We start from the raw sequence: 24,700 nt of genomic DNA, 5'->3' as shown, positions 1-24,700 counted from the left end.
GTTGACAGGGATCATTAAAGATCCTATTTCGAAAATAGATCCCTAAGTATGCTATAGAAATACCTAGGTGGCAACCACAGCACGACTTCGGTCAAGTCATCGCTGTGTCAGAACGCCCCGGGAGTGGCGCCAAGTCGCATCTTGGGCGAGTCCAAATCAGGCACCAACCACGTGACGGAGCACCGTCGCCCGTTGCTGACATAATCACCTTGCCTCTGGCAAACTTCAAGTTACTTTTCTGTCGCGTCTCTCCCTCTTTTCCTTCACGCGCACTCTGTTCGCCTCACTCCACGATCGCTGGCGGCTTCATTGTCTCTCCACCTGCGCGAACCCGCCATATGCAACTGTGACCCCCTTCTGCTCCGACCGACAACATGTCTTTCGCATTTGGAGGAGGAGGGTTCGGTCAGAACAACCAGAGCTCCGGCTTTGGGACCTCTGGTGGCTTTGGAACCGGCAATACTACAGGAGGTAGGTTATTCACGATCGTTGTCTTGCTTCCCACTTTGTCTTTCCTACTCCCCATCTTCCCATTACTTCCAACCCCCCACCCTCAGTTCTTCATCTCTCCTCTCTGTCTCGACAACAACCCGGTGCTCCTGACGTCGACCCGCCATGACGATGACACGCGCAAGGCAACCCATCTCAGTTTGACAACCTTCGCCGTGCCACGACACGCCACCCTGCGGATCCTCTCGATGATCAGCGACGCCGCGACAAGAGAACGAGTTGCAAAGACCTGCTCGCAAAACCAGTCCCTCTGACCACGATCTTTCTCTCCGTCATCTAGGCTTTGGATCAACCAACAACTCCACTTTCGGTGCTGGCAGCACAGGAGGTAGCTTGTTCGGTAACAACACATCCAGTGGCTTCGGCTCCGGTGGAGCTGGCGGAGGTACGTGCTTGAAACGATAAGAACCTTGCGATTCTACTCCTTCAACGACATTTGGTTGTTCCTGATGTGGCTCCCTGTCGCCTCGGACCAAGCATACTGCGGCATTCAAGGATACCTTTCGACGCAACGTATGCAGACTGCTGCTCATGTGCCAGTCTTTTCAACTCGGCTGTGCCGACAAGAGCTTTCCACATAGGTCAACTAGGTCTCGGTCATTTCAACTCGAGATACTCCTGTTCTATTATGCTACTACCGTTTTTGTCTTCATGATTTCAATTTCCCGACGGTGACTGACGTTATATGTCTTTAGGTTTCGGTAGCAACACACAGAATCAGTCAAACTCTCTTTTCGGGAGCCAGTCTCGACCTGGAGGCTTTGGAACGACAACCAACACCTCTGGGAATCTTTTCGGAGGTACTTCAACACCTGGGACCGGTTCTTCATTCGGCAGCGGTGGTGGATTTGGGACCGGGAATACAGGCGCCTTCGGCAGCAACACCAATACCAGCGGGGGTCTTTTCGGCAATAAACCTGCTGGGACTTTCGGCTCTTCGACCACTGGCGGCAGCACTTTCGGCTCCAACACAGGCTTTGGAGGGGCGGGGGCGACAAACACTGGTTTCGGGGCTTCTGGAACAGCCTTTCAAGGCAATCCTCCTACCTGTGAAGGTACCGGTGGCACCCAATTCAGTCCATTTACCGAGAAGGACAACAATAGCACTGTAACGAACCACTATCAGAGCGTCAGCTTCATGCAGCCCTACAGCAAGTTCTCCTTTGAGGAGCTTAGGCTCGCCGATTATCAACAAGGGCGCCGATTTGGAAACGGCAGTGGTCAAGCCGGTGCCTTCGGCACCTCCGCTTTTGGTGGTGGTGGTAGTGGCTTTGGAACTCAACAACAGACTACCCCGGCCTTCGGTGGCGGTGGCACGCCATTCGGTGCCACAAGTACGGGCACTTCCTTTGGTGGCGGTACGCAGACTACTGGCGGATTCGGAACTTCTACCAACTCGCTATTTGGACCCAAGCCCGCAGGCACAACATCTGGGTTTGGATCAACCCCGGCAACCTCGCAGTCTTCCCTGTTTGGCACAAACACCGGAACAAGCGGCGGATTTGGAGGCAACACTAGCACCGGTACCAGCGCTTTTGGCGGCGGCGGCGGTTTGTTCAGCGGCAATCAACAACAGCAGAACAAGCCAGCGTTTGGTTCCACTGGAGGCACTGGCTCTACGTTCGGAGGATTTGGAGGTCAGCAAACAAGCACTGCTCCAAGTACCTTCGGCGGAACCACGACCACCACATCCACGCCTTTCGGTACTCAACCACAGCAGACCGGGGCAAGCACCTTCGGCAGTGGCTTTGGGACCCAAAATCAAACTCAAGCCCAAACTAAGCCACTCTTCGGTGGCGGTGGTGGTTTTGGCTCCAACCAGCCACAGCAGACCGGCTCGAGCCTATTTGGTAATACTGCCAGTGGGACAACCGGATCGAGTCTCTTCGGTGGGACTCAGCCGCAACAGCAACAGCAGTCCACAGGCGGTCTGTTTGGATCAAGTCAAAATCAGCAGCCCAGCACCACTGGTGGCCTCTTTAGTGGCAGCCAGCAAAACCAACAACAGCAAAAGCCTGGGGGTCTCTTCGGCTCCGGTGGTACTACCGGTGGCGCGTTCTCGGGTTTCGGAACCAACACCCAAACTCAGCAGCCCGGCAGTAGCTTGTTTGGAGGCCAGAATCAGCAACAAAAGCCCTCTACTGGCCTCTTCGGGTCCTCGACTGGTACCACCGGCGGCGGGCTTTTCGGAAATCAGAATGCAACGGGACAGCCTGCGACTACCGGGCTATTTGGAACTAATCAGAGCCAACAGCAACAGCCTGCTGGCACTAGCTTGTTCGGCACCTCACAGCCGGCACAACAGCAACAACAGCAGCCGGTTCCCGGAAGCTTGCATTCGTCCTTGCTCGAGGGCAACCCCTACGGCAGTCAATCTATCTTCTCTGGTCTCCCGCCTCCTAATCAATCAACCCCGGGTCCCTTGGCTACGCCGCTCTCAGCCAGCATGAAGCAGAAACAGCGAACCCCCTTGCCTGTTTACAAGATCACACCCAATGCTGCCAATCGTCTCATTACACCTCCGAAGCGTCAAGGCTACGGATTTTCTTACTCAACTTACGGGTCGCCTTCGAGTGCTGGAAGCACTCCATCTGGATTCAGCAGCAGCTTGTTGACCTCGGGACCTAGCAGTGGCAGCTTGCGTGGTAGCTTTAGTGGCAGCGTTGGCCGTAGCTTCAGCAAAAGCTATTCCACCAGCAACCTCCGTAAAACTTTTGACCCGGAGTCGGATAGTGTTCTGTCTCCCGGGGCCCTACAGACCGGGAGCGGACGCAGCAACACTGGCAGCCTCAAGCGCCTCACCATTGATCGCAGCCTGAGGAACGATCTCTTCACCCGTCCGGCCAGCACGTCGCCTGCTTCCATCACCAATGGCGACGACGCGACTCATCCTGCTGACAAGCTCAAGAAAAAGGTCAGCTTTGACTCGACCTCCCCTGGCGTTTCTGGCGGTGAAATTGTGCAAGTGGAGTCCAAGACCCCAGAGCCAACTCCTGAAGAGCTTGGCTTCCTCCGCTCTACTCGTAAGAGTGGCAGCCTCAACGGTATCGATGATACCGACAAACCTGAGATGGAACCCGTTCGCCGTGATCTCGCTGTCGTGCCTGAAAATGGTGAGCCTGTCTCTACATCGGAAACCACTGTGAAGCGCCTTGCCTACGTTCCCGGCGGTGACCCCAAGCCAGGTGAATACTGGATGAAGCCCTCTGCCGCAGAAATCAGCAAGATGTCTCGTGATGACCTGAAGAGCGTGGTCGACTTTACTGTTGGCCGTCAGCACTGCGGACAAGTCACCTTCAATGGCACCGTCGATCTGACTACAGTCGACCTTGACAGTATCTTTGGGGGCATTGTGGATATCGGTGTTCGTAAGATCACAGTGTATCCCGATGAGGCAATCAAGCCCCCTAGAGGCAAAGGACTGAACGTCCCCTCTACTCTGCGCATCGAAAATTCCTGGCCTCGTACCCGCGACAGGAAAAAGCCGTCTCCCCTCACCAGTGGTCCTCTCTTCGACAAGCACATTGACCGTCTGCAGAAGGTGACCGATACTGAATTCGTCACGTATGAGATTGAGACGGGAACCTGGGTCTTCAAGGTCCCCCATTTCACTACTTACGGACTCGATTATGACGAGGACGAGGAAGGTGAGAGCCTTGACCAGAGCACTCTAAGCGCAGGCCCTGACAGTCGCACCCCAAAGGCTCAGCCTGACCATCCCGTGAGCTTTGAGCAGTCTGCGACCTTCTCCATTGATGAGTCTTTCGTTGGTTCCATAGCAGGCGTCGACGACGATACTTTCGACTTCAAGAAGCGCAAGCTGGTGCCCGGCTCATTCGGCAGCCAGGCTATGGAAGTGGAAGATCAAGAGATGGGTTCTGAGGGTGAGACCGAGTCTTTTTTAGAGGAAGGCTCCACGGGTTCGACTACTGAACAGGATGATGACTTTGTCACTGAGAGCCAGCAATCTGGTGACTCTGTAGTTGGATCTGATGAAGATGAGGAGATGGACATGGCGGGTTCCTTCCCCAATCTTCATCGCACCGTGGAGCGGGACGACACCCAGCTCACTGCCACCGATCTTGATACCACCCACCCCATATCGAAGCCTTTCGGTACCCCTCCCAAGCCTCGTCTTGATCTCAGTGGTGATTGGGCGGAGCAGCTTCAACGAACGATCAGCCCTCGCAAACAGAATCGTGACGCTTTACGAGAGATTCAAGGAAATGCCTTCACCGATCGGCCTCTCTTGAACAACGGCTCTCCCACTGAGAAAACTGCGACCTCTCCCAAGAAGGGTTTCTCCACCAGTATCGATGTCCTCAACTCTCTGTTTCAGCAGCCGGGCAAGCAAAACGCTCCTTCTCCGTTCAAGGCTTCCAAATCGCAGCCCAAGGGCTTTGAGGTTCGCACCCCTTCCTTGATTTCCACCTGACTGCATTGCATTTCATTCACAGTGCCCTTTTCCCCTGTCCCCTCTATTCGCTTGTTCATCAACTGTTTGCCCCTCATCATGTATCTAGGCCTTGCATTTCCTTACCCCACAGATAGTCAACCAATTTGAGAGATCCTCTGAGCTAAAACTGCCTCTTTTCTTCTGTACAGTGGCCTTACAACAAGCAACCCAAAACGTTTGCCGGTGACTCGACACAGATGGACAAGTCTGACGCGGCCTTCCACGAGTCATTCAAACCTCGCTGGGGTCCCATGGACTCTATTGTTTGTGCCAAGGACGATATGACGGAGCCTCTATCCGGCGCCGCCAACCGATGGCAGGAACGCTTCTCTGTTTTCAGTGAGGGAAGAGATATTGCCGTCATGACGTTTAACGCGTCTTCTCACGTATGTGTCGGTCTTTGTTCAATCCTGAATTCGTACTAACTCTGATGAAGTCAAACGAGATGCTCGACTTACAGCAGCGACAATCCACCATTCAACGGGTTGATGGCATCCCTTTAGTCCGGATCGCCAATATTGACCTTAGTCAATATGCTGTTTCGCAAGCCCCAGAGGAAGAGCGACTTGTGTGGAAATTGGCTAATATCTTGTTCAATAACGATATTGAGGATGACATCTCTGCGGGTGTGCCATCTCAGCTCCGACCCAAGTTTGCCCACCGGATTAAGAAGGATCGCTTGTCACGCCTTTGGGAGAGCGTCATTCGTGACAGACATACGCAGGCCCTTGACAACATTCATTCCCCCGAAGAGCGTGCCGTCCATCTTCTTTGCTCCCACCGGATCGAAGAAGCATGCAAAACTTTGGTGGAAAGCCAGAACCTTCATTTGGCCACCGTGGTTGCACAAATTGGTCGTGATGCTACCTCACGGGCCGATATGGCGAATCAGATTGACGTGTGGCGTCAGAACAATGTGCTATCGGAGATGAGCGAGCCCGTCCGAGCTCTATACGAGTTGATTGCAGGCAACGGTCTCCGTAGCGAAGGCAAATCAGGTGGAGCACTTGAAGACCGGGCCTCCAGCTTCGTGTTCACCGAACGGTTTGAACTGGACTGGCTACAGGCTTTCGGTCTCCGTCTCTGGTACGGCACTACCGAGGATGAGCCGATTGAAGTGGCCGTCTCTAAGTTCCTCGACGATCTAGCCACCGGATTAGAACCAGCCTTCCCCCATCCATCCCACAGTGCCAGCACCCGTGCCTCGCTACAGCCTGGCTCGGACACTCTCGGACGGGAATCCGCTCTTTGGGTTCTACTCAAAGCCTACTCGGCAGCCAACGGTCACGCAAAGATCGCACCCGTTGAGCTCCCCGCGGCTCTGCTCCCAGAATCATTGTCCGGCGACCGCCTCACCAACCGCCTGTCCTTCCAACTGCACCATGCTCTTGCTACCGTCGTCGGACACAATGATGCAGTCAAGATCAATCAATCCCAAACTGATCGACTTGTGTGGGACTACGCCTCTGAGATAATTGCAGGAGGGGCACTCGCCCCGGCTCTTTTTGTCCTGCTTCACCTTTCACAACCCGAGGACCGTAAGCGCGGTGTTCAAGAAACCCTTGCCCGTTTCGGTGCCCACCTTCCCAATCCCAGTACTGAAGACGGCTCTACCCCCGACCCAGTGTGGGCGCATTTGACTGGCGATCTGCAACTGCCTGACGCCTGGATTTGGGTTGCCAAAGCCCTTCGTGCCCGCGACAGTGGCGACGCTACCGGCGAAGTCGATTGCCTCATTCGCGGTAAGCACTGGAACGATGCTCACGCCACTTTCTGTCGCGTGGTCGGTCCGACCACGATTATTTCGCGCGATTACAACACCCTTGACCAGCTTGTTTCCGGCTTCGGCGATAACCCTGAACGCAAGATGCGTGGCTGGGCCTCTGGCGGTGGTATCTACGAGGACTTCTTGCGTCTGGCCACGGCACCCCGGGGCCGACGTGATCCGACTCGTCTGAATCGCCTTGTCAGTGCCCTTGTGAGGATGGGGGACCGTGTTCGCCATGGCTCTGGCATCGATGGTCTGGAGGAGCGTGTAGCATTCAAGGAGATGAGCCGCGCCGTTGCCGGCTGGATTACCCATGAGGATGTCCAGGTTCGTTTCGTCTGCTGTCCAACCCATTGTGTTGTTACTAACTTCTGTCTTTTCATAGTCGATCGAAGCCTCTGCAGTCCTCGGCCTGCCTTTGACAGGCGATGCTCGCCTACTGCAAACCGTGGAGATGAGCCGCCGGTATTACGGCGTGATCATGGCGGGTGGGTTCTAAGATGCATTGATGGATATGTGATCAATTCGATGCCTATTTCCATTTTCCATTTTCTTCTGTTTCACCCCCACCACAACCATTTCCTTTTTGTGATCCATGACATGAATCTGTATTTTATCTACCTCAATCTATTGCTATGTCTCCTTCCTCGGTTCCTCTAGAGCATCGTAGTCATAGAGCTGGGGTGATTAAGGCATCTGCGGCCAGAGCTAAGATCGGTTTGATTGGTTCACATGGCACTATATGGCAGTCACGACGAGGCACTTTTTCCTCGAGTCGAGTCCAAACGTTTCGCATCCAGCATCTTCGGTCTTATCTGATGCTTTCTCTCTGCCCGATGTAAAATCATCCTGACTGCACTGACAGACTTCGATCCATCACCGTGGCACAAAAGCACCTTCCATTACACGCCGAGCAAAGCTAATCACACATCGCACCCTGGTGACTCGTCGAGCTGGTGTGCACAAGACTGCAAGGGTCTAACGGTGCTCGATTTTCACCTCTTCTGGGTGAGCATTATCGGTTTCTGCTCTCTAACTTCTACCTCCCTACGCCAACCTGTCGTCATTCGTGCACAGGGTAATCGAACCCCATATTGCGTCCCACGGCTACGTGATCCGGCATTCATCCGGTATATTCGCTTTTGCTACTCGCAGTTCTCACTTGCACCCGATTTCACCTCCTCGGATCCTCTGGTCGTCTCGGGTTATTTCTTGTTTCTATCACCTGCTCAATCACCTTGGTGGGAAGATGGACGGAGGCCAGACTCCCGAGGGGGGCCAGGACGTTGTATCGACTGACATGAGATGCGACGAGGGTCCCGGGCCTCGAGAGCAAAGCCCTCCACTCATGCAAGATGGACAGTGTCAAGATACCCAAGCCACCAATGAAAACGAAGCAGTCATGCCAGTCTCTGACGAGAACCCTCCTAATGATAGGGACCAGCCCGTGGCCGGATTATCGGTGGGAAAGGAACAACTACAAGCAAATATTACACCGGATGCAGATGAAGATACAAGACCTGTGCACTCGGCGTTTGGCAAACATCAGAAGCGATTCATTGTCCTGATGGTAACAATGGCATCCTTTTTCTCTCCGCTCTCCGGGCAGATCTACTATCCTGTCATGCCGACACTGGTGCAGAACTATCACCTCACAAATGCGCTGGTGAATCTCACCATCACAACATATATGATTCTGCAAGGCCTGGCTCCGAGTTTCATGGGCACCTTTGCAGACACGGGTGGCCGTCGCCCGGCGTATATCATTGCCTTTGCCATCTACACAGCTGCCAATATCGGTCTTGCACTGCAGAACAGCTTCGCCGCTCTGCTGGTGCTGCGCTGTATCCAGAGTGCCGGAAGCAGCGGCACTGTATCCTTCGGCTACGGCGTCATTGCTGATATCGCAACCCCAGCTGAGCGTGGCAAGTACATCGGGCCCATGGCGGCGGGGGTGATGGTTGCGCCAGCGCTGGGTCCAGTCATCGGCGGCCTCTTAGCCAAGTTCCTCGGCTGGCGAAGCGTGTTCTGGTTTCTCGTCATTATCAGCGGAGGCTACCTGGTCCTATTCATGATCGCCATGCCAGAGACGGCCCGAAAGATCGTGGGAAACGGCAGCTTGCCGCCCAAGGAATGGTGGCGCATGTCGCTACTCCAATATCTGAGTGCATACAGATCTAGCAATGCGATCTTAGTTGGTCAGGAAGGACACACCTCGACTGGCCAGGCAGAGTCCTCACAAGGACACGCCCACGGCTCGACAAAACTCAAGTTCCCCAACCCTTTCGAGTCCTTCGTGATATTGCTCGAAAAAGACGCCCTGATCATCATATTATACGTCGGACTAGTGATGTTCGCCAACATTGCCCTGCTAACCAGCACGCCCAATCTATTCGGCGAGCTATACGGCTTCAACGACCTCCAGATCGGCCTCTGCTTCCTGCAAGTATACCCCCTTCCACCCCGTCATTCCCCCATAGCCAACGCTAACCTCTTTCTTCGCGCACCAGTCCGCTCGGCATCAGCGCCTGCCTCAGCGCCGTCCTCAACGGCAAAGCAATCGACTACAACTACACGCGCACGGCCCAGAAGCTCGGCCTCCCTGTCGACCGTAAAAAAGGCGACGATCTGCGCGCCTACCCGATCGAACGCACCCGTCTGCAGACCGTCTTCCCCGTCATGGCCCTCGGCATTGCCGCTTTCATCCCGTACGGCTGGACGCTGCAGCAGCACGCGCATCTCGCAGCGCCGCTGGTGCTGCAGTTCATCATCGGGTTTTGCTTCATCGCGTCTTTGAACACGCTCAACACGCTCCTGGTCGATCTCTTCCCTGACCGGCCGGCCACTGCGGCTGCGGCGTGTAACCTGGTGCGGTGCTGGCTTGGCGCGATTGGGGCGGCGGTGATTGATCAGATGCTGAACGGTATGGGATGGGGGTGGTGCTTTGCCTTTTTAGGGCTGTTGATGGGGGCTGCGATGGGATTGCTCTGGATGGAAAGTGTGTATGGGATGGGGTGGAGGGAGAAAAGGTTGGCGAAGATCGAGCGGGAAAAGAGACAGAAGGAAGAACGAGCTGATGTGGAGGTAGCTGCGAAGAGTGAAGAGCAGACCAAAGATGAGGTGGATGGAGATCAGGATATTCGACCGGAGACAGAAATTGAGGTGCGGTCGTAGCTGGAAGGGCATAAGGAGGGTCTAATGGTGTTACGAATGTGATGGCGTGAATGCTTGAGCTTTGTTTTTTCCAACATGAAACTGCATGTTGCTTTCCTGCGTGGAGTTTATTGAGTTAGAATCTACAAAATCAAATCCGCATGGAAGATATGAACATGAAATGCATGAATTTGCTACCGACTGTACATGAAAGGAAACGACCTAGGCGCGACAGGAAGGGGCTCGAGCAGTGTAGGGGAAGAGTAAAAGAGATATAGAGACAACCCCCTTCCCTGGCCAGATACAGACATTACCAGCCAGCAAAGGAGGCCAGAGAGATAAGATAGATCAGCTCTTGTTCTAAAGGAAACCGGCCTGTTCCTGTTTCGTTTTGGAGAGACAAGGATGGAGGAATTGATCAGAGATCGGGAGTGGTAGGAGGGCGAGAGGAGGGAAACAGATCCAGAGGAGTTTTTTACATGCCAGGAGAGATCAGCTTGCCCTCAGCACGGCTGTCCGGGTTCCAGCCACCGGCGAAGGGAGCAGCGCCAAGCTCCTTCTCGTACTGGCGGATGCGGGCCTCTAGCTCGGGGCGGAAATGGCGGATCAGACCCTGGATGGGCCAGGCGAAAGCCTCACCCAAAGCGCAGATGGTGTGGCCTTCAACCTGCTTTGTGAGCTCCTGGAGCATGTCGATCTCGCGCTCGCGGGCGTTGCCAGTCTCCATACGCTGCATCATCTGCATAGTCCACTTGCTGCCCTCACGGCAGGGGGTGCACTGACCGCAGGACTCGTGCTTGTAGAAGCTGGACAGACGGGAGATGGCACGGACAATGTCGGTGGACTTGTCCATAACGACAACAGCAGCGGTACCCAGACCGGTCTGCGAGTCCTTGAGGGCGTCAAAGTCCATCAGCTGATTGTCGGCCACGGACTTGGGGATCACGGGTGTGGACGAGCCACCGGGGATAACGGCAAGCAGGTTGTCCCAGCCACCGCGCACGCCACCGCAATGCTTCTCAATCAGCTCGCGCAGAGGAATGGACATCTCCTCCTCGACAGTGACGGGGTTGTTGACATGGCCGGAGATACAGAACAGCTTGGTACCGGCGTTACGCTCACGACCGAACGAAGAGAACCAGCTGGGGCCACGGCGCATAATAGTCGGGGTCACGGCGACGGTCTCGACGTTGGTGACAGTGCTGGGGCAGCCAAACAGACCAACGGCAGCGGGGAAGGGCGGCTTGAGGCGGGGCTTGCCAGCCTTGCCTTCGATCGACTCGATTAGCGAAGTCTCCTCGCCGCAAATGTAGGCGCCCATTCCTCGGTGAATGTAAACGTCGAAGTCGTATCCGGTACCGCACGCGTTCTTGCCGATGAAGCCGGCCTCGTATGCCTCGTTGATAGCCTGCTGCAGGACGGTCGCCTCGTGGTAGAACTCGCCACGGATGTAGATGTAGGCGGCGTTGGCGTTCATGGCACGGCCCACCACCAAGCAACCCTCAATCAGCTTCTGCGGGTCCTTGCGCATAATCTCACGGTCCTTGCAGGTACCCGGCTCGCCCTCATCAGCGTTGACGACCAGATACCGTGGTCGCGGGTCCTTGTCCCAGTCCTTGAAGTTCATGAACGACTAAAGATCCGGTCTGGGTCAGACAAAATGCACACTCCAGAATTGAAGCATTTCCATCCCACTTACGTATTTCAATCCCGAGGGGAAACCAGCACCTCCACGGCCGCGAAGGCCCGAAGCCTTGATCTCCGAGATGAGCTGCAGAATGCGTCAGCAACCGACGTTCGTCCAGTTCTGCCCAACACAACAGTTGTTACCCACCCAGTCATGGCCCTTCAGCACGATGTCCTTCGTCCGGTGCCAATCACCGCCGTACTTCATTGCCGACTTCAGATCCGCACCATGGTGTCCGTAGAGGTTGTTGAAGATGCGGTCCTGGTCCTGCAGCCCGCCATGGTGCCGCACGGGAGGAGCCTCTTGCACGGTCGCGAAGGAGCGGGCGGCCGCCCCCTGGGCGCGGAGGGAGCGGGTCGAGAGGTGGGATAGGGAGGAGGTGGAGGGAGCCGCCGCTCGAGATATCATGATGACGGATTGGTGCAATGCGTAGTGCAAAGGGTCAAGCGGTCATGGAGAGAAGGAAGGGGGAGCTCACGGCAATTCCTGCGCTTGCTGAACGATCCGCCTTTACGTGCGATCTGATTGGTGGCAGGTCAGGTGATATGTTGCTGAGTCAGTGGTTTCCCATTTCAGCCATGACGCACTTCCTTTTTGGGCGCGTCTAGTCATACTGCAGTTCTTCGCTCGGTTTCATTTCTCACCAGTCTCTCATTTCTATTCTCTGTTCATTTTGATCATTCTTGTGGCACATACATCACCGCATTCTTCGCTATCCCTTGGCCATCATTTCCCAGCACCTGCAGTGGCTCCAAAGGGATCAACAACATCTCTTGGTCACTCACCGTATAAGCCCACTGCAACCACTGCGGGTTTAACCACTCATTGCTCTCAGCCAGCCAGGTCGCCCCATCTTCCGCTGTCCATGACATTGCCTGTTCCCTGCCAAAGAGCTGGTCCAGTTGCCCAAGGATTGCCCAGCCCTGCGACTGTGATGCTGAATCGTCCTCAGATTCAAGAGGATACTCTTGGCAGAGGAAGTCCACCCACCGGGTGAGGCGCGATGACAACTGCGGTCGCACCTGGGATGACCGACCAGTTGCAACCAGGAGGCATATCACAAGGGCGAACATGATCTGTGGCTCCGAGGACAATGCTGGATGTTGTCCTCTAATACGCTCATAGCATGTCTGGCTCGGCCCCTGGATATCAGATGGAAGCAAACTAAACAGCTCGCCCAGTCTGAACAGCTCTCCATTCATTGGAACCAGAGATCTTCGCTCCAATATGCGTACTTGCATCTTTGACATGGTCTCCTCCCCGAAATAGCCAACGGGGATCTTGTCCAGATGCTCACTCAGCAAGCTCTTGGTATCCTCCCAGGCCTGACCGCGGGTATGCTCTCGCGCACGTGCGAGGGTCCACGTTGCGATTACCAATGCGGTCTTGTCCAGCGTGATCTGGCCGTTCCGGTATATTTTGGCAAAGATCTGCTTCAGGTTCGCCGGCTGCGCCGGCAGGTCCTGTGCAGACTCTTGAAGCATTGTGATGTGTGAAATGAGCTCAAAACTGATCTGCGCCAGGGCTTTGAGTGTGCTACGCCCATTTCCGTAAGCACTTCGGATGGAGATTCCCGCCTCTGTAATCTCAATATTCTTGCGCTCGCGTTCATTTGCCTCCAGGACTGTCAGCGCGTTGAAGAGTGCCGGTGAGAAAATCGAGTGCTCCATAGGCCCGTCCGGAGCTAAGAGAGGGTAGAAGACATTGAAGATATAGTAGTGGTCTTCGATATTCTTAGCCAGCTCGGGGAACATCTCGATCTGGCGGGCCTTGGCCTTGTTTAGTGGGCTGTCAGGCTTCACACCCAGTTTGACAATGCGATAATCGGTTTGATTGTTGGGGAGGCAAAATCCGTAATTCATCAGCACTAATTTTATCTCACTGTTAGTTTGACCAATTATAGATGCTTTACTCTGGGATGAGACACTCACACTGCTCGTTGTTCCGAGGGCCGTAGTTATTTGAGATCTCCTGGCTTGGAGCAATCTCCTCCAAAACAATCATACCAACGTCTTCAGCCCCCGCCCTCCACTCGACTCTCGCCAGTGGCCGATGGTTTGGAAGATCAATAAGTGGCAACAAGACTGACACGCCATCATCGGGCAAGTCAGAAGCTTCCACAGCACTGGACAGAACCTTGGCAGAGAATGCGCGTGAGGTGATGATAGTTGAAGCCCAGAGATATAGATCCCTACAAAGTCAGCACAAAGCACAATCTGGACCAGCAGCATCAGCAAATCAGCAGAAATGATGAACAACTCACCATGTGTACTCTTCCAATCCTTCAAATCCTAACTCCTCCAACTTCGCAATCGAGGAATCAAATTTTTCATCCCAACTCTGGAACCGGTGCACGGCAGCCTCCTGGATGCCCGTTCCCTGAAGCCAGTCCACATCCTCCTCGCCAAAGAACAGAGGCGTAGTCAGCTGTCCCGGCTGCGGTAGCGTACGCAAATAAGGGAACCAGAAGCCCTTCTCGCCCCGCAAGAACTGGCCCATCAGAAAGAACGCGGACGTTTCCTCGATGCCCACGGCATCAACGAATGCGCGCGGGAATATTACACCGTGGCTGGAAAACTTGCCACGTGCGCACTCGTAGTCGATCGCGTTGAAGTATGACATTGTCACGCCGAGCGGCGTGTTGATGACCCGCGTCTCTTTAGTGACATTGTGTGGCCAGTCGGCCTTCACTTGCATGTGCACGCCACGTTGGGCGTCTTGCGCAATGCACACGCTGTCGTCGATATAGCCTCCTTGTGCGGCAACCCATTCTGCTAATTCTTGATGGGCCGCGAGGGAATGGCCACTGGTGGTCCTGGATTGAGAGGTTAAACTGTGTGCTTGATTCTTGGGATGCCGAGATATATTCCCGCGGGGTTGGGTACAATGGGTTTGTACTGACTCTGATGACGAAGCCATGGTTCAATGGGGCACTCTCCACGTCAAGTGAGGCTCGACGGAACGATTTCCTCGCCGAGTAGAATATGTCACCGCGAGACGACCGAGTCGAGTGATATCATTGTTCAGAAAAGATTCGGCGGGAGGTGGGCCATTCCGGCCCACTTTTTTTTTTCCCTCCGTTGCGCATCTCGAGGCAGCAAATGACGCTATAATAGAGGAAACCTCAATATACCGATCAAAAACATTGGAAGTTAGCTGAAGAATACAGTCTTGCGATAAAAGCATGAATTCGATTCTCTAGCTCAAATATCGTACAAGGGCATCGACTACCTCAGAAAAATCACCAACCCATGAACTCGTTAAGACTCTCCACGCAATGCATGCGACAGCTTGAAAGACACAAATCAAGCCCGATGCGAAACCGGCCAAACTCAATCCTCAAATGCAGTCCCCCGAGAGATTAATCAAAGATGGAAAGTATATACATATACCCTGCCGTGGTGACAGCATGGATGTAAACATCCCCAACTAGCAAAATGAAAAAGGATTTGGGAAGATAAGTACCCATGAGATCCTTCCTAACAGTGGGCATCACTGTGTATGCACCACGGAAGTAACGAACGCAGAAATGTGAAGACGAAGTGGATAAAGAACAGAGATTCGACTGGAAAGGCCGGGTCTAGTTGGAGGTGGAGGATTTGCGGCCCGGGACCAGGATTTCCACCAACCCATCGTCCTCACCGTCGCTGCTATCGTTCTGCTCGTCGTCAAAGTGAGAGCTCACAGCTCGCGAGCGACGGAAGCCACTGTATCGGCTAGGGGCGGGAAAATTAGAATAGCCCAGAGATTCGTTGATGATAGCTTCGTCTTCCTCGTCCGAATCAATCATGCCGGTGGTACTGGGACCAACCATTTCTCCCATCTCATCGTCGTCTTCCTCAACTTCGAGAGGCACACGGACAGGGCGCCTCACGGATTCTGTATGACCGTCCCTATCCTCGTCCGATGAGTTGGTGGACGGCGAATCTGGCGGACTGAAGCCCGATGTAGGGAATGTGGGAGAGAAAGTCTGCTCCGCATTGGCCCCAAAGTCGCTATTGGGGAACGCCGAGTCACCTCCTTCGGCATCATCGTCGATCCCAGCAATAACGAAGGGGTTAGTTGACCATTGAGAATCTCGGTCATCTCTGTCGATTTTATCCTCTTCGGCATCTGCGTTCTCGGTCGTTTGCTGCTTCTGGGCAGCAAGGCGTGCTGCTAGCTGCCGCCGCGCTCGGGAGGGACCGAGACTCAATGGGGCTGGGGGTGGAGGTAAGATCGGAATGGGCTGGCTTGAAGAACTTGATGTCACCTGGTGATGAAGTCAGCCAAACTGCAAAATCTTGGATTTTGATGGTACGGAATGGCTGGTCAGGGCTGGGGGTCATGAAAAGAGCACCGACCCAATGCGAGGCCAAAGTGAATAGAACACAGGGAAGCGATTTCCAGATGAATATAAGCAAAAAACATGAGTCTCGGGGCGAATTGCAAAGCATAGGAGTCAATATGATCTTCAAAACCCGTACAAGCCATATATAGAGAAAATTGTCCGGGGAATGATGAAAGTCCATGGACAAAGGAGGAAAGAACATGACTCAAAGAGAAATTGCAGGTGGAAGCATCTTCCTGGCACAAGGTGTAGCCTACCAATGTAGAATTGGTAACTGGCACCCATTCACCCTCTGCCAAAGCTCCTATCGCCCATCTTGCACCAGCCTTGTCCTGCACCCACACCGTACAAGCAATTCATCGAAGGCAAGAAAGGGAATGATTTGAGGCATGGCGCACGCGCACTTCGGTCACGAGTCGCTCTGGTGAAGGTTGGTCGAGAGGAGTGTACCCACATTCTCGGAGTCGCCTTGGTCGGCATTGCCAGCGTCCCTATCATCCTGATCCTCCATGTCTTCATCCTCGTCATCACTCGAGCTGGCAAAGCCGCTCAGCAGCGAGGTACCACCACCACCAAATGCTCCACCAGAGACACTTCCCTGGTTCAAGTCAAATCCTTGGAAAGTAGAGCCCCCAATACCGCCGTTCAGGCCTGCTTCAGCCAACGCATTGGAGCTGCTGAAGCCTTGGCTGGAGCCAACTGTTCCCATGCCTGCCTGGCGAGACCCAACGGACATGTCTGGGCGCACGCCGCCTAGAATGGCATTGTCACGTTCACGGGTTTCCGAGAGGGTCTGCTCAACATAATCGATCCATTCTGGGTTCAACACGGAGTCCATTACTGATCGCGAGAGCAGCTCGGGCGGGTGGCGTTCGCTGAACTTGACAACTTCTTCCGCGACCAAGGTGAGGTGGCCCATGTAGCCAAGTCGAATCTGCTTGGTTCGCTGGGCCTCGTCACTGCGCTTCTGACCCTCCACAATCGCAGCAGTGATGTTTCCAGTTTCAAAGACGTTAATTGCCAGAGCCCGGTTGTAGCCGCGTTCCATCGGCCCATTGAAAACTTGTTGCACCACATCATAAACCACATTGTGGAGGAAGTTGTTCCAAGGGAAGCGGAAGAAGAAACCCTATTAGTGAAGTTAGAATAGCGGCCGGACATCCCCAAATCAGAATGTAACTCACCAAGATCGTTGGAACCACCTTGTGCTCGACAAACATGATTTTCAGATAATCACCCACCACAGGATGTCCATCTGTGTCATACTGTATGTATTGTTCAGCAGGATCCTCTGCACCTCCATCATTAGTCTGATTAGTATCCTGGGCAGGCTCCACGTTGGAAGAAGCACCTCCAGGTTGATCAGCGGAGGAAGCGGGATCTGATGACTGTTCCTTGGAGGCAAAGAGTGGCGCTGGCACATCTTCTGGTTGAGCAGACGCTGGGGCCTGCTCTTTTTCGGTTTGCGCGGAAACTGCTTGTTCTTTTGGAGACTCGCTCTCAATTTTAATCTCACCGATTTGCTCGGCAAGACCGGTAGTCGGTGATTGAGCTTCGGAGGTAACAGGAGGGTCGGAAGGCGGGTTAGCAGTCTTCAAATCTGCCTCCGCATGAGGTGTTTCTTGCGAGGTCACTGCCACTGTAGGAGCAGTGGTTTCCTTGTTCGGTTCCGTGTCTTCCTTGTCTTCCTCCTTTTCACCGACTAGGACACCCGAGGAGCCGACGTCCTCAAAGCCCTCCTCTTCGCCTGCACGGAACATGTGCACGCCCTTGACATCCTCTGGGGAGCTAGAATCGAGGCCCGACCCATTGGTGAAATCTGCTGTGGTATCGTTGTAATCAATACCGGATTGCTCATCACGATGAGGGTTGAAAAATCCATCATTGATCAACTTTTCACGCTCCGCATTTCTGTGGCGTACATACTCGTCGCTGCCGGGCTCATTCAGGAGGCCCATGTTGCTGCAATGCAGCAATTCGGCCATTAGCTCGCATGTCTTGAATCGATCAAATCCGAGCGGCTCGATTTTAGCGCCCCATGCGGAGTTCAAACGACCCCGGTCGACTGTCTTCAATTGATTGCCATCATGAACGGCATGCTGAGGGCTTTGGATCAAAGCCATGAAATCGGGAATGTGTCGAGCAAACAAACGGAGAAGGTTTCCGAGATAGATTGGGTCATAAGGAGTGGGAATTGAATCGGGACCACCTAGATGATCCGGATCATAGTCCGAGTTGTTCTTGCGAATGACTTCGATCACAATACCCACACCGACCGTCAATGGGTTGCCACCCTTCAGCATCGCATTGATGAGTTGTTGCACACACTCCGCTGAAACAAGCTGGCGGGTCAAGCTATTGGGGCCGATGCACGACTGGTCGTTGGGGGTTGCATTTGCGGAGATGGTGATGATCGCCTTGAGGAAGTCGCCTGCGGATGTCTGAACCGAGGCAGGGTAGTTTGGAGACAGGAATGAAAGTAGAGTCGGGATCAACTCCTGGGACAGTAGCCAGTCCACAGTGCCTTGGCCTCCTTCGGCTTTCTCTAGGCTAATGATCTTCAATAGCAGGTCCATCACCATAGGGTTGTCGACATGCTGAAGCAGCGCCGCAACGATGCCATCCAGGGATTTCAGGAAACTCAACATTTCCTCTGTCTTTTTATCGAGCAGGGTCTCGTTCACCTTGGTGAAATAGCTTGCCTGCAGGGAGTCCAGGGGTGGAGGCCGCCGGAGAAATTCCCAGAAGTCGCGCAGGTAGGACGGATTCTCCATCATAGTTTCCAGGATAGTCCATGTCTCCGATGAGAGGATCTCACAGGCCACGTAGGCATGCTTCAGGCGAGTCTTCTCGACATTGTCCAGGTCATCCGGGTCCAGGACATCCTTCAAGGGGTCAGGTTCCTTCTCTTCCTTCTCGTCGGTGTCTGCTTCATGCTCCGCAGGCGCATCCTGCGCGGTATCCTTCCTGTCCTTCTCATTGGCATCATCTTCGTCATTTTCTTCGTCGTCATTCACCAAGCTCGGTGCGGTCACGTAGTCCATAAGCCGTTTCAAGACATGATCCTCTCGTAGGTATTCTATGAGTTTTGTATTATGCTGTTTCAGTTCCTGGATGATTTCCGGCTCATCCAGCAGATCCTCGAGGGTGACATCGGGCTTATCGAGAAGGGTATCGATGGTGGAGATACTTGCATATCCCCCAAAACGCCAGAACATGATGGAGTATATAGGCGAGAAGAACGATTCATGGGACGTTTCAAGTCGTGAGTCTCCGAGGTGTCGTAACGGAGCAGTCTATGATACACGGGATGGCTGCAAGGTAGAAAGAGTGCACTGGCTCGTCGATCGCGGTGTCCGCGCACACACCCTCGGACGCACTCGGGGCAGTTGTCGCAGAAGGCGGAAGCGGGGTGGCAGACCGGAATGGGCCACACTTCTGAGTAGTGATAGGGATGGAAGGAGAGTAAGAAAATTGGCTGAAGCGAACCTGGCGCTGTTGAAGTATGGAGTTAGCGATCGAGTCCGAATGGTTGCATCAGTTCCGGAGCTGATGGTGTGCATTCGAGGAAGGCTGGACCTCACAGGAGCAGCACCCAGCGGGCAAAGGACTCAAGGGATCAGGAGGCAGCGGCAGGAAGCTCGCTGGGAGAGATCGAGATTCACACGCACCTTCGAGACAAGAGAGTGACGAAGAAAGAGAGGGGAGGAATTCAAGCCTCCGGCGGCGGGTGTGGGAAGGGGAAGAAATGGAAAATGGAGGGTGCGGGAATGTAGGATGTGCAAAGTCTCGCTCACGCTCTCACTCACGTTCACACGACAACCAGTCCATACAGGTGGTCGCAGGAGAAGATGGAGGTGAAGGTGAAGGTGAAGATGAAGCTGCGATGAAGTGCAGGGGCGGCACACACGCACACATGTAATCAACTGCGCGGGGATCGCAGCCCCAACCAGCGCGGCAGATAAGCAGTGTGCTTCTTACAAAGGTATTATTATTCTCCCTCCACGGCTCTCTCTCTCTCCAGCTTTCTACCGCTCTTTCCTATGGAGCTTAAACTCCCCCAGCCATACTATTCCCAGCCATCGATAGCATTGGGGCTGGAAATCCCTGGCTGTTCTGCCTCTGATCGTTTGACTGGACTACGATGACCCTGCAGAGTCGGAGGCTGCATCCCCGTACGTGCCAGTCAAAATAACCACATAGATCATTTCTGGCTCTTCGAGTGCTGGTGGCAATGTTACTCTTCCCAGCCTGATACAATCATCGGATTGTGTATTTTTGGAAGCCTTCCGGATCTCGCATCATCGGATCATCTGGGTCACGATCCAGACGGGAACCGAGTACCCGGTACCAGCAGCACGGGCCAGTGGACGCAGGGCGTGAAGTACTGGGTACTTGCGCCCATCCCACCCATGTGCCCAATCCACGCCCAAACCAAGTGTCTCCCGGCTGACACAGAGCCATCTGGGTATCGATCGAGGATCGTTTCTCAGATCATTATCGTAGGTAGTGGTATTCGATTATGGATTCTACATAGCATAATATTAGAATATATCAAGAACCGAGGTCCATGAAACGTGTGAGCAATGCAATTTAGGCACTAAATAGTATGCAGCCGACCATTCTTGTAGCCTGATAGATAAGGCCACAAGACCCCACTGACGTCGTCCTCCGCATTAGTTGGTGCCTGTGGACGGCGAAAGTGGTGTGTTCTGATCGGCTTGATCCTCGGTGGGAGCTGTTCAGCGCCTCTAATATTGGAGCACAAACTACTCAGCGCGTACACCACAGGGCCGACTGTTCAAGTATCTACTATCTCTGCCAGGAGAACACGGCCCACCTTCCTGTCCCTTTCACTCACCCCCAATCCACCTGTCACCATGAACCGCCTATTTGGTTCCAAGAGCTCGGCTCCCAAGCCGACTCTGGATGGTGCGATCGGCAAGGTACTGTGCACACCATTGTCTTATTCGCCTCCATTTCAGGTCTCCCTTACTGACACCATGCCCCCATAATAGGTCGACGACCGCATCTCCAGCATCGACGTCAAACTCGCCGCCCTCAACTCCGAGCTCTCGACCTACCAAGCCAAACTGGCCAAGATGCGCGACGGGCCCGGCAAGAACGCCTTGCGCCAAAAGGCACTCAAGGTGCTCCAGCGGCGCAAGCAATACGAGTCCCAGCGCGACCAGCTCTCCCAGCAGTCTTGGAATATGGAACAGGCTGGCATGATGCAGGACAACCTCAAGAACGTGATGACAACGGTGGACGCAATGAAGACCACCACCAAGGAACTGAAGAAGCAATATGGCAAAGTCGACATCGACAAGATCGAGCAGATGCAGGACGAGATGGCCGATCTAATGGAGGTCGGGAATGAGATCCAGGAGAGTATCTCGCGGGCATATGATGTACCCGAGGAGGTGGATGAGGCTGATCTGGATGCTGAGCTAGAAGCCCTGGGTGAGGAGTCAATGTTCGAGACGGAAATGGGCGACGGCGCGATGCCCAGTTTCATGCAAGATGAGGTTGCGCCGCCGCAGTTTATTGATGAGCCGCCGGAGCAGACGAAGGTCAAGGAGGCTGCCGGTGGCGTGGGCTAACCCCTTTTATGGGTGCAGTATGGACAGCCCAAAAGGCTCTCCTACAAAAGATAAGGACTGTGGAGTTGGGATGGGGGGCTTTTCATGTTTTTTTTTTTTTTTTTTTTTTTTTTTTTTTTTCCTGCTAGCTTGCACGATAACCATATCCAGTTACGACGGACTTGTTTCGACGACTATCGCCATATAAAGCGTTCATGTTTTGTCTAGTTCTTGTTCATGCGGTCTAAAACTGCAATAGAAATCCAATGCTCCGTGAGACTGAGTCCATGGGTCCGTAATGCTATGCGAGGTAGTGTTGAGGATTAAGATTTGCCCAAACCGATCAGAACCAGCAGCGCCACATTCATCACGGCGATGAGGAGCCATACAAGCACCGCAATCACAGAGGTGACAATGTTGTTGCGCATTGAGACTTGCTCGACTTCCACCTCGCCGTCAGTGCTCTGCTCAGCGGGGACGGTCATGTAGCGATTGAAACAGGTAAACCAAATGAGTGGCGCTGAGACAAAGGGCAGGATGACGCTCAGAACAACCTGGCTGGCATTCAAGGTACTGTTCAGGCCTTCTTTGCCGACAGCCGCAGCAATTATGATGCTGGGGATGATGCTGATCGAACGAGTGATGACTCTTCGGAGCCATGGTCGGACGCTCCAGTTCAGCATACCCTCACTTACCATTTGACCAGCCATAGTGCAGACGATACCGGCAGATATTCCCGAGAGAAGGAGCGCCAATGCAAAGATCAGGCCGGCAGCGGGTGCAATAGATGAAGAAAGAAGCTTGTGGATACCGAAAAGGTCTGCATCGGCACCGCCAGGAACATCGTAGAGTGAAGCCCCCGCAACGATGAGAATGGCACTATTGACAAAGAGTGCAAAGGTAAAGAGTGACAGTGTCAGCTCGATGATCGAGTACTTCAAACAGCCGCGAATGGCGTGGAGAGTTGGTCGATACTCCACCTCTCCACCATTGCTCCCAAGAGGCACCGTGGATTCGACATAACCTGCGGTGACATCGAATTCCTTCAGGCGTGACTGGACAACCCCGCTGCCAAGGAAGAGGGAGTGTGGCATGACGGTGGCGCCGAGGATGCCACAGCTCTGGTAGAGACTATAAGGATTCAGTCAGTCTTGGTGAACATGGGAAATGCAGTACTAATCTCGACTTACCCTTCCGATTGGACAATCGCAGATGACGGGAGATATCCACGGAAGACCTCCCCGATAGATTGTTCCTTGATTAGAGAAAGCTGAATGCAGAAGCATATTACGACGCCCAGCACCAAGGCCATCACGAAGAACTCAAAGAGGCGCAGGCCCCACATGGACCCGTTCGGTCGCCAGAAGAGGAGCAGAAAGAAGACGTCGGCCAAGGTGATTGCACATCCAGCTACCAAAGGTATGTTGAGAAGCAGATTCAGGGCGATCGCAGATCCAACCACCTGTTAGAGCGATTAGCAGAAACTCGGGCTTGCGGTACTCTTCTAAGGGAGCATACCTCGGCGATATCAGTTGCCACAATGGCGGCTTCAGCAAACACATAGAGAATGTAGACTAGCCACCGGGGGAGATGCGCCCGGCAATTCTCCGCGAGATTAAGACCAGTCACTGTACCCAGCTTGACGCAGAGAGACTGAAGTAAAATGGCGAAAAGGTTGGAGACCAGTACCATGAACAGCAAGGCGTACTTGAACTGAGCGCCAGCCGCAACGTCGGTGGAATAGTTTCCAGGGTCGATATAGGCGACCGCAATGAGGAATCCTGGGCCGATGAAACGACCGAATTTGGCCAGGCTACGCGCACAACGCACGGCTGACTCCGTAAGAAAGGTTTTGAAAGGACGGCGAGGTAATCCGCTGGTCCTCGAGGGTGGTGAACCCCCCGAGACGGCAGCGATCACTTCACCGTCCGGGACCTTTTCGAGTCCAGGATCTGAGTCTTGCCGACTGTGCGGTCGAGGATTGATGGACATGGTGTCATCGCCCACCGTACTTCCCGCATTGGCGGCCTGTTTGCGATGGACTCTCGAATTGGCGATACCATTGAAGTCATTGCGGGTGGTCGTGTCGGGACTGAAGGGTGGCGGATTCTGGTTCCAGCCCGGGTGTCCTATAGTGTCGTCGGTGCGCGAGGGGCAATTCATGATGGGCTGGGCTGCTACCTCGTGGGCGTCGGATGTTCTAATAAGTCCTTGCAGAGGTCGGGTGCAAGTCGACGATCGAGTTGTCGGAAGCCGAGTACCCTGTTGAGAGCCGGAACTGCCCGACTTTGAATGCAGTCGCGGCGGTCGGGTTGGAGCCAATGAATCTCGAGCCTATCGCGGCGGCGGGTCTTGCCCAGGCTGCGAGAACCTTCACCACGCACACCGGTACGTAAGGGAAAGGGGAGGGTTCAGTGCTGCCTGCGCATGTCTCAATTTTGGCATCTTTGCATCCGAAATGCGGCCTGAAAGGTCCTCACCTAGACATTTTCGATGATCGCCGGCACTGGGGGGTTGCAAACGGCCATAGTGGACCGCGGCAGTTCCACCCCCGGAGGATTAAATCGAAAACACAAACAGCAGAATGGTCTCCCACGGGGAAAACCATCTGTGGTACGCAGCGAGGAATACACAAGGGCCACAGTCGCCGGAGAAATGGTTACTTGGGCTCTCTTCGGCATCGTCGTGCAGACACGAGCTTGATTGTACCGTTGTCAACAGGCCCATCCCAGCATGGAGACGCATTGAGAACCCGAAAACAGGGCACGAGGACTGCAAGCCATGGTCATCTGTACTGTTGTGCTAGTGGGAGAGACCGGTTGACGGTCGTGAAAATGGAAGCATTTGCTATGACGATGTCAAGTCGTTTTATAGCTACCAACTAACTAGTTGGCTAGTCAGTCATGGATTGGAATACTGCTTATGATAGTTCGCACGGTCGGGGACGGACAAATGGGGAGGAAGGTAAGCAGGATATATACAATGGGGAGGGGAAAGTCTAGAACTCCGTCCAAACCGTTGCTTTATCTAAACCAGGCGACTGCAAGTATGCTGCACGATGCCATAGAGAGCAGATGGAGGAGGAGGACGGGTGACGCACGATGAGTTGGACAGGTACTTGAGTGGAAGTACTGGTGCATACAATCTACCGCTGTAGAGTACCAGGTGCCGAGTTCCACCAACAGTTTACCGGTCGTTCCTTCCCACGCCGCGC

The 24,700-nt window shown here is 54.0% G+C and overlaps 7 protein-coding genes across 7 annotated transcripts; 3 read left to right on the top strand and 4 right to left on the bottom strand.

Moving 5' to 3' along the window:
- Window positions 1-374: 374 nt before the first annotated feature.
- N7459_001481 (uncharacterized protein) lies at window positions 375-7,233 on the top strand (the record flags this gene model as incomplete). The annotated part of the gene is made up of 6 exons (XM_056940666.1): window positions 375-471; window positions 791-895; window positions 1,206-4,915; window positions 5,116-5,352; window positions 5,403-7,061; window positions 7,120-7,233. 6 exons carry the CDS (start codon window positions 375-377, stop codon window positions 7,231-7,233), a joined length of 5,922 nt encoding a protein of 1,973 aa, XP_056804946.1.
- A 750-nt stretch (window positions 7,234-7,983) lies between these two features.
- On the top strand, window positions 7,984-9,908 carry N7459_001480 (putative MFS transporter; the record flags this gene model as incomplete). Its single annotated transcript, XM_056940665.1, has 2 exons — window positions 7,984-9,086; window positions 9,245-9,908. 2 exons carry the CDS (start codon window positions 7,984-7,986, stop codon window positions 9,906-9,908), a joined length of 1,767 nt encoding a protein of 588 aa, XP_056804945.1.
- A 454-nt stretch (window positions 9,909-10,362) lies between these two features.
- N7459_001479 (NADH-quinone oxidoreductase subunit NuoF) lies at window positions 10,363-11,982 on the bottom strand (the record flags this gene model as incomplete). The annotated part of the gene is made up of 3 exons (XM_056940664.1): window positions 10,363-11,520; window positions 11,587-11,658; window positions 11,722-11,982. The coding sequence occupies 3 exons, from the start codon at window positions 11,980-11,982 to the stop codon at window positions 10,363-10,365; spliced, it is 1,491 nt and encodes a 496-aa protein (XP_056804944.1).
- Window positions 11,983-12,251: 269 nt separating this feature from the next.
- N7459_001478 (SET domain protein) lies at window positions 12,252-14,493 on the bottom strand (the record flags this gene model as incomplete). The annotated part of the gene is made up of 4 exons (XM_056940663.1): window positions 12,252-13,441; window positions 13,506-13,765; window positions 13,838-14,389; window positions 14,477-14,493. 4 exons carry the CDS (start codon window positions 14,491-14,493, stop codon window positions 12,252-12,254), a joined length of 2,019 nt encoding a protein of 672 aa, XP_056804943.1.
- A 661-nt stretch (window positions 14,494-15,154) lies between these two features.
- On the bottom strand, window positions 15,155-19,122 carry N7459_001477 (SAPS family protein; the record flags this gene model as incomplete). Its single annotated transcript, XM_056940662.1, has 3 exons — window positions 15,155-15,826; window positions 16,359-17,033; window positions 17,089-19,122. 3 exons carry the CDS (start codon window positions 19,120-19,122, stop codon window positions 15,155-15,157), a joined length of 3,381 nt encoding a protein of 1,126 aa, XP_056804942.1.
- Window positions 19,123-20,784: 1,662 nt separating this feature from the next.
- Window positions 20,785-21,507, top strand: N7459_001476 (putative SNF7 family protein (Cta1); the record flags this gene model as incomplete). Its single annotated transcript, XM_056940661.1, has 2 exons — window positions 20,785-20,850; window positions 20,923-21,507. The coding sequence occupies 2 exons, from the start codon at window positions 20,785-20,787 to the stop codon at window positions 21,505-21,507; spliced, it is 651 nt and encodes a 216-aa protein (XP_056804941.1).
- A 302-nt stretch (window positions 21,508-21,809) lies between these two features.
- Window positions 21,810-23,649, bottom strand: N7459_001475 (NRAMP family metal ion transporter; the record flags this gene model as incomplete). The annotated part of the gene is made up of 3 exons (XM_056940660.1): window positions 21,810-22,617; window positions 22,677-22,948; window positions 23,005-23,649. 3 exons carry the CDS (start codon window positions 23,647-23,649, stop codon window positions 21,810-21,812), a joined length of 1,725 nt encoding a protein of 574 aa, XP_056804940.1.
- Window positions 23,650-24,700: the final 1,051 nt, after the last annotated feature.

This window comes from Penicillium hispanicum (genome assembly GCF_028827665.1).
Source record: "Penicillium hispanicum strain IBT 35686 chromosome Unknown utg000001l_segment0_segment0, whole genome shotgun sequence".
NCBI lineage: Eukaryota > Fungi > Ascomycota > Eurotiomycetes > Eurotiales > Aspergillaceae > Penicillium > Penicillium hispanicum.
This window is presented reverse-complemented; position numbering and strand designations above follow the sequence as displayed.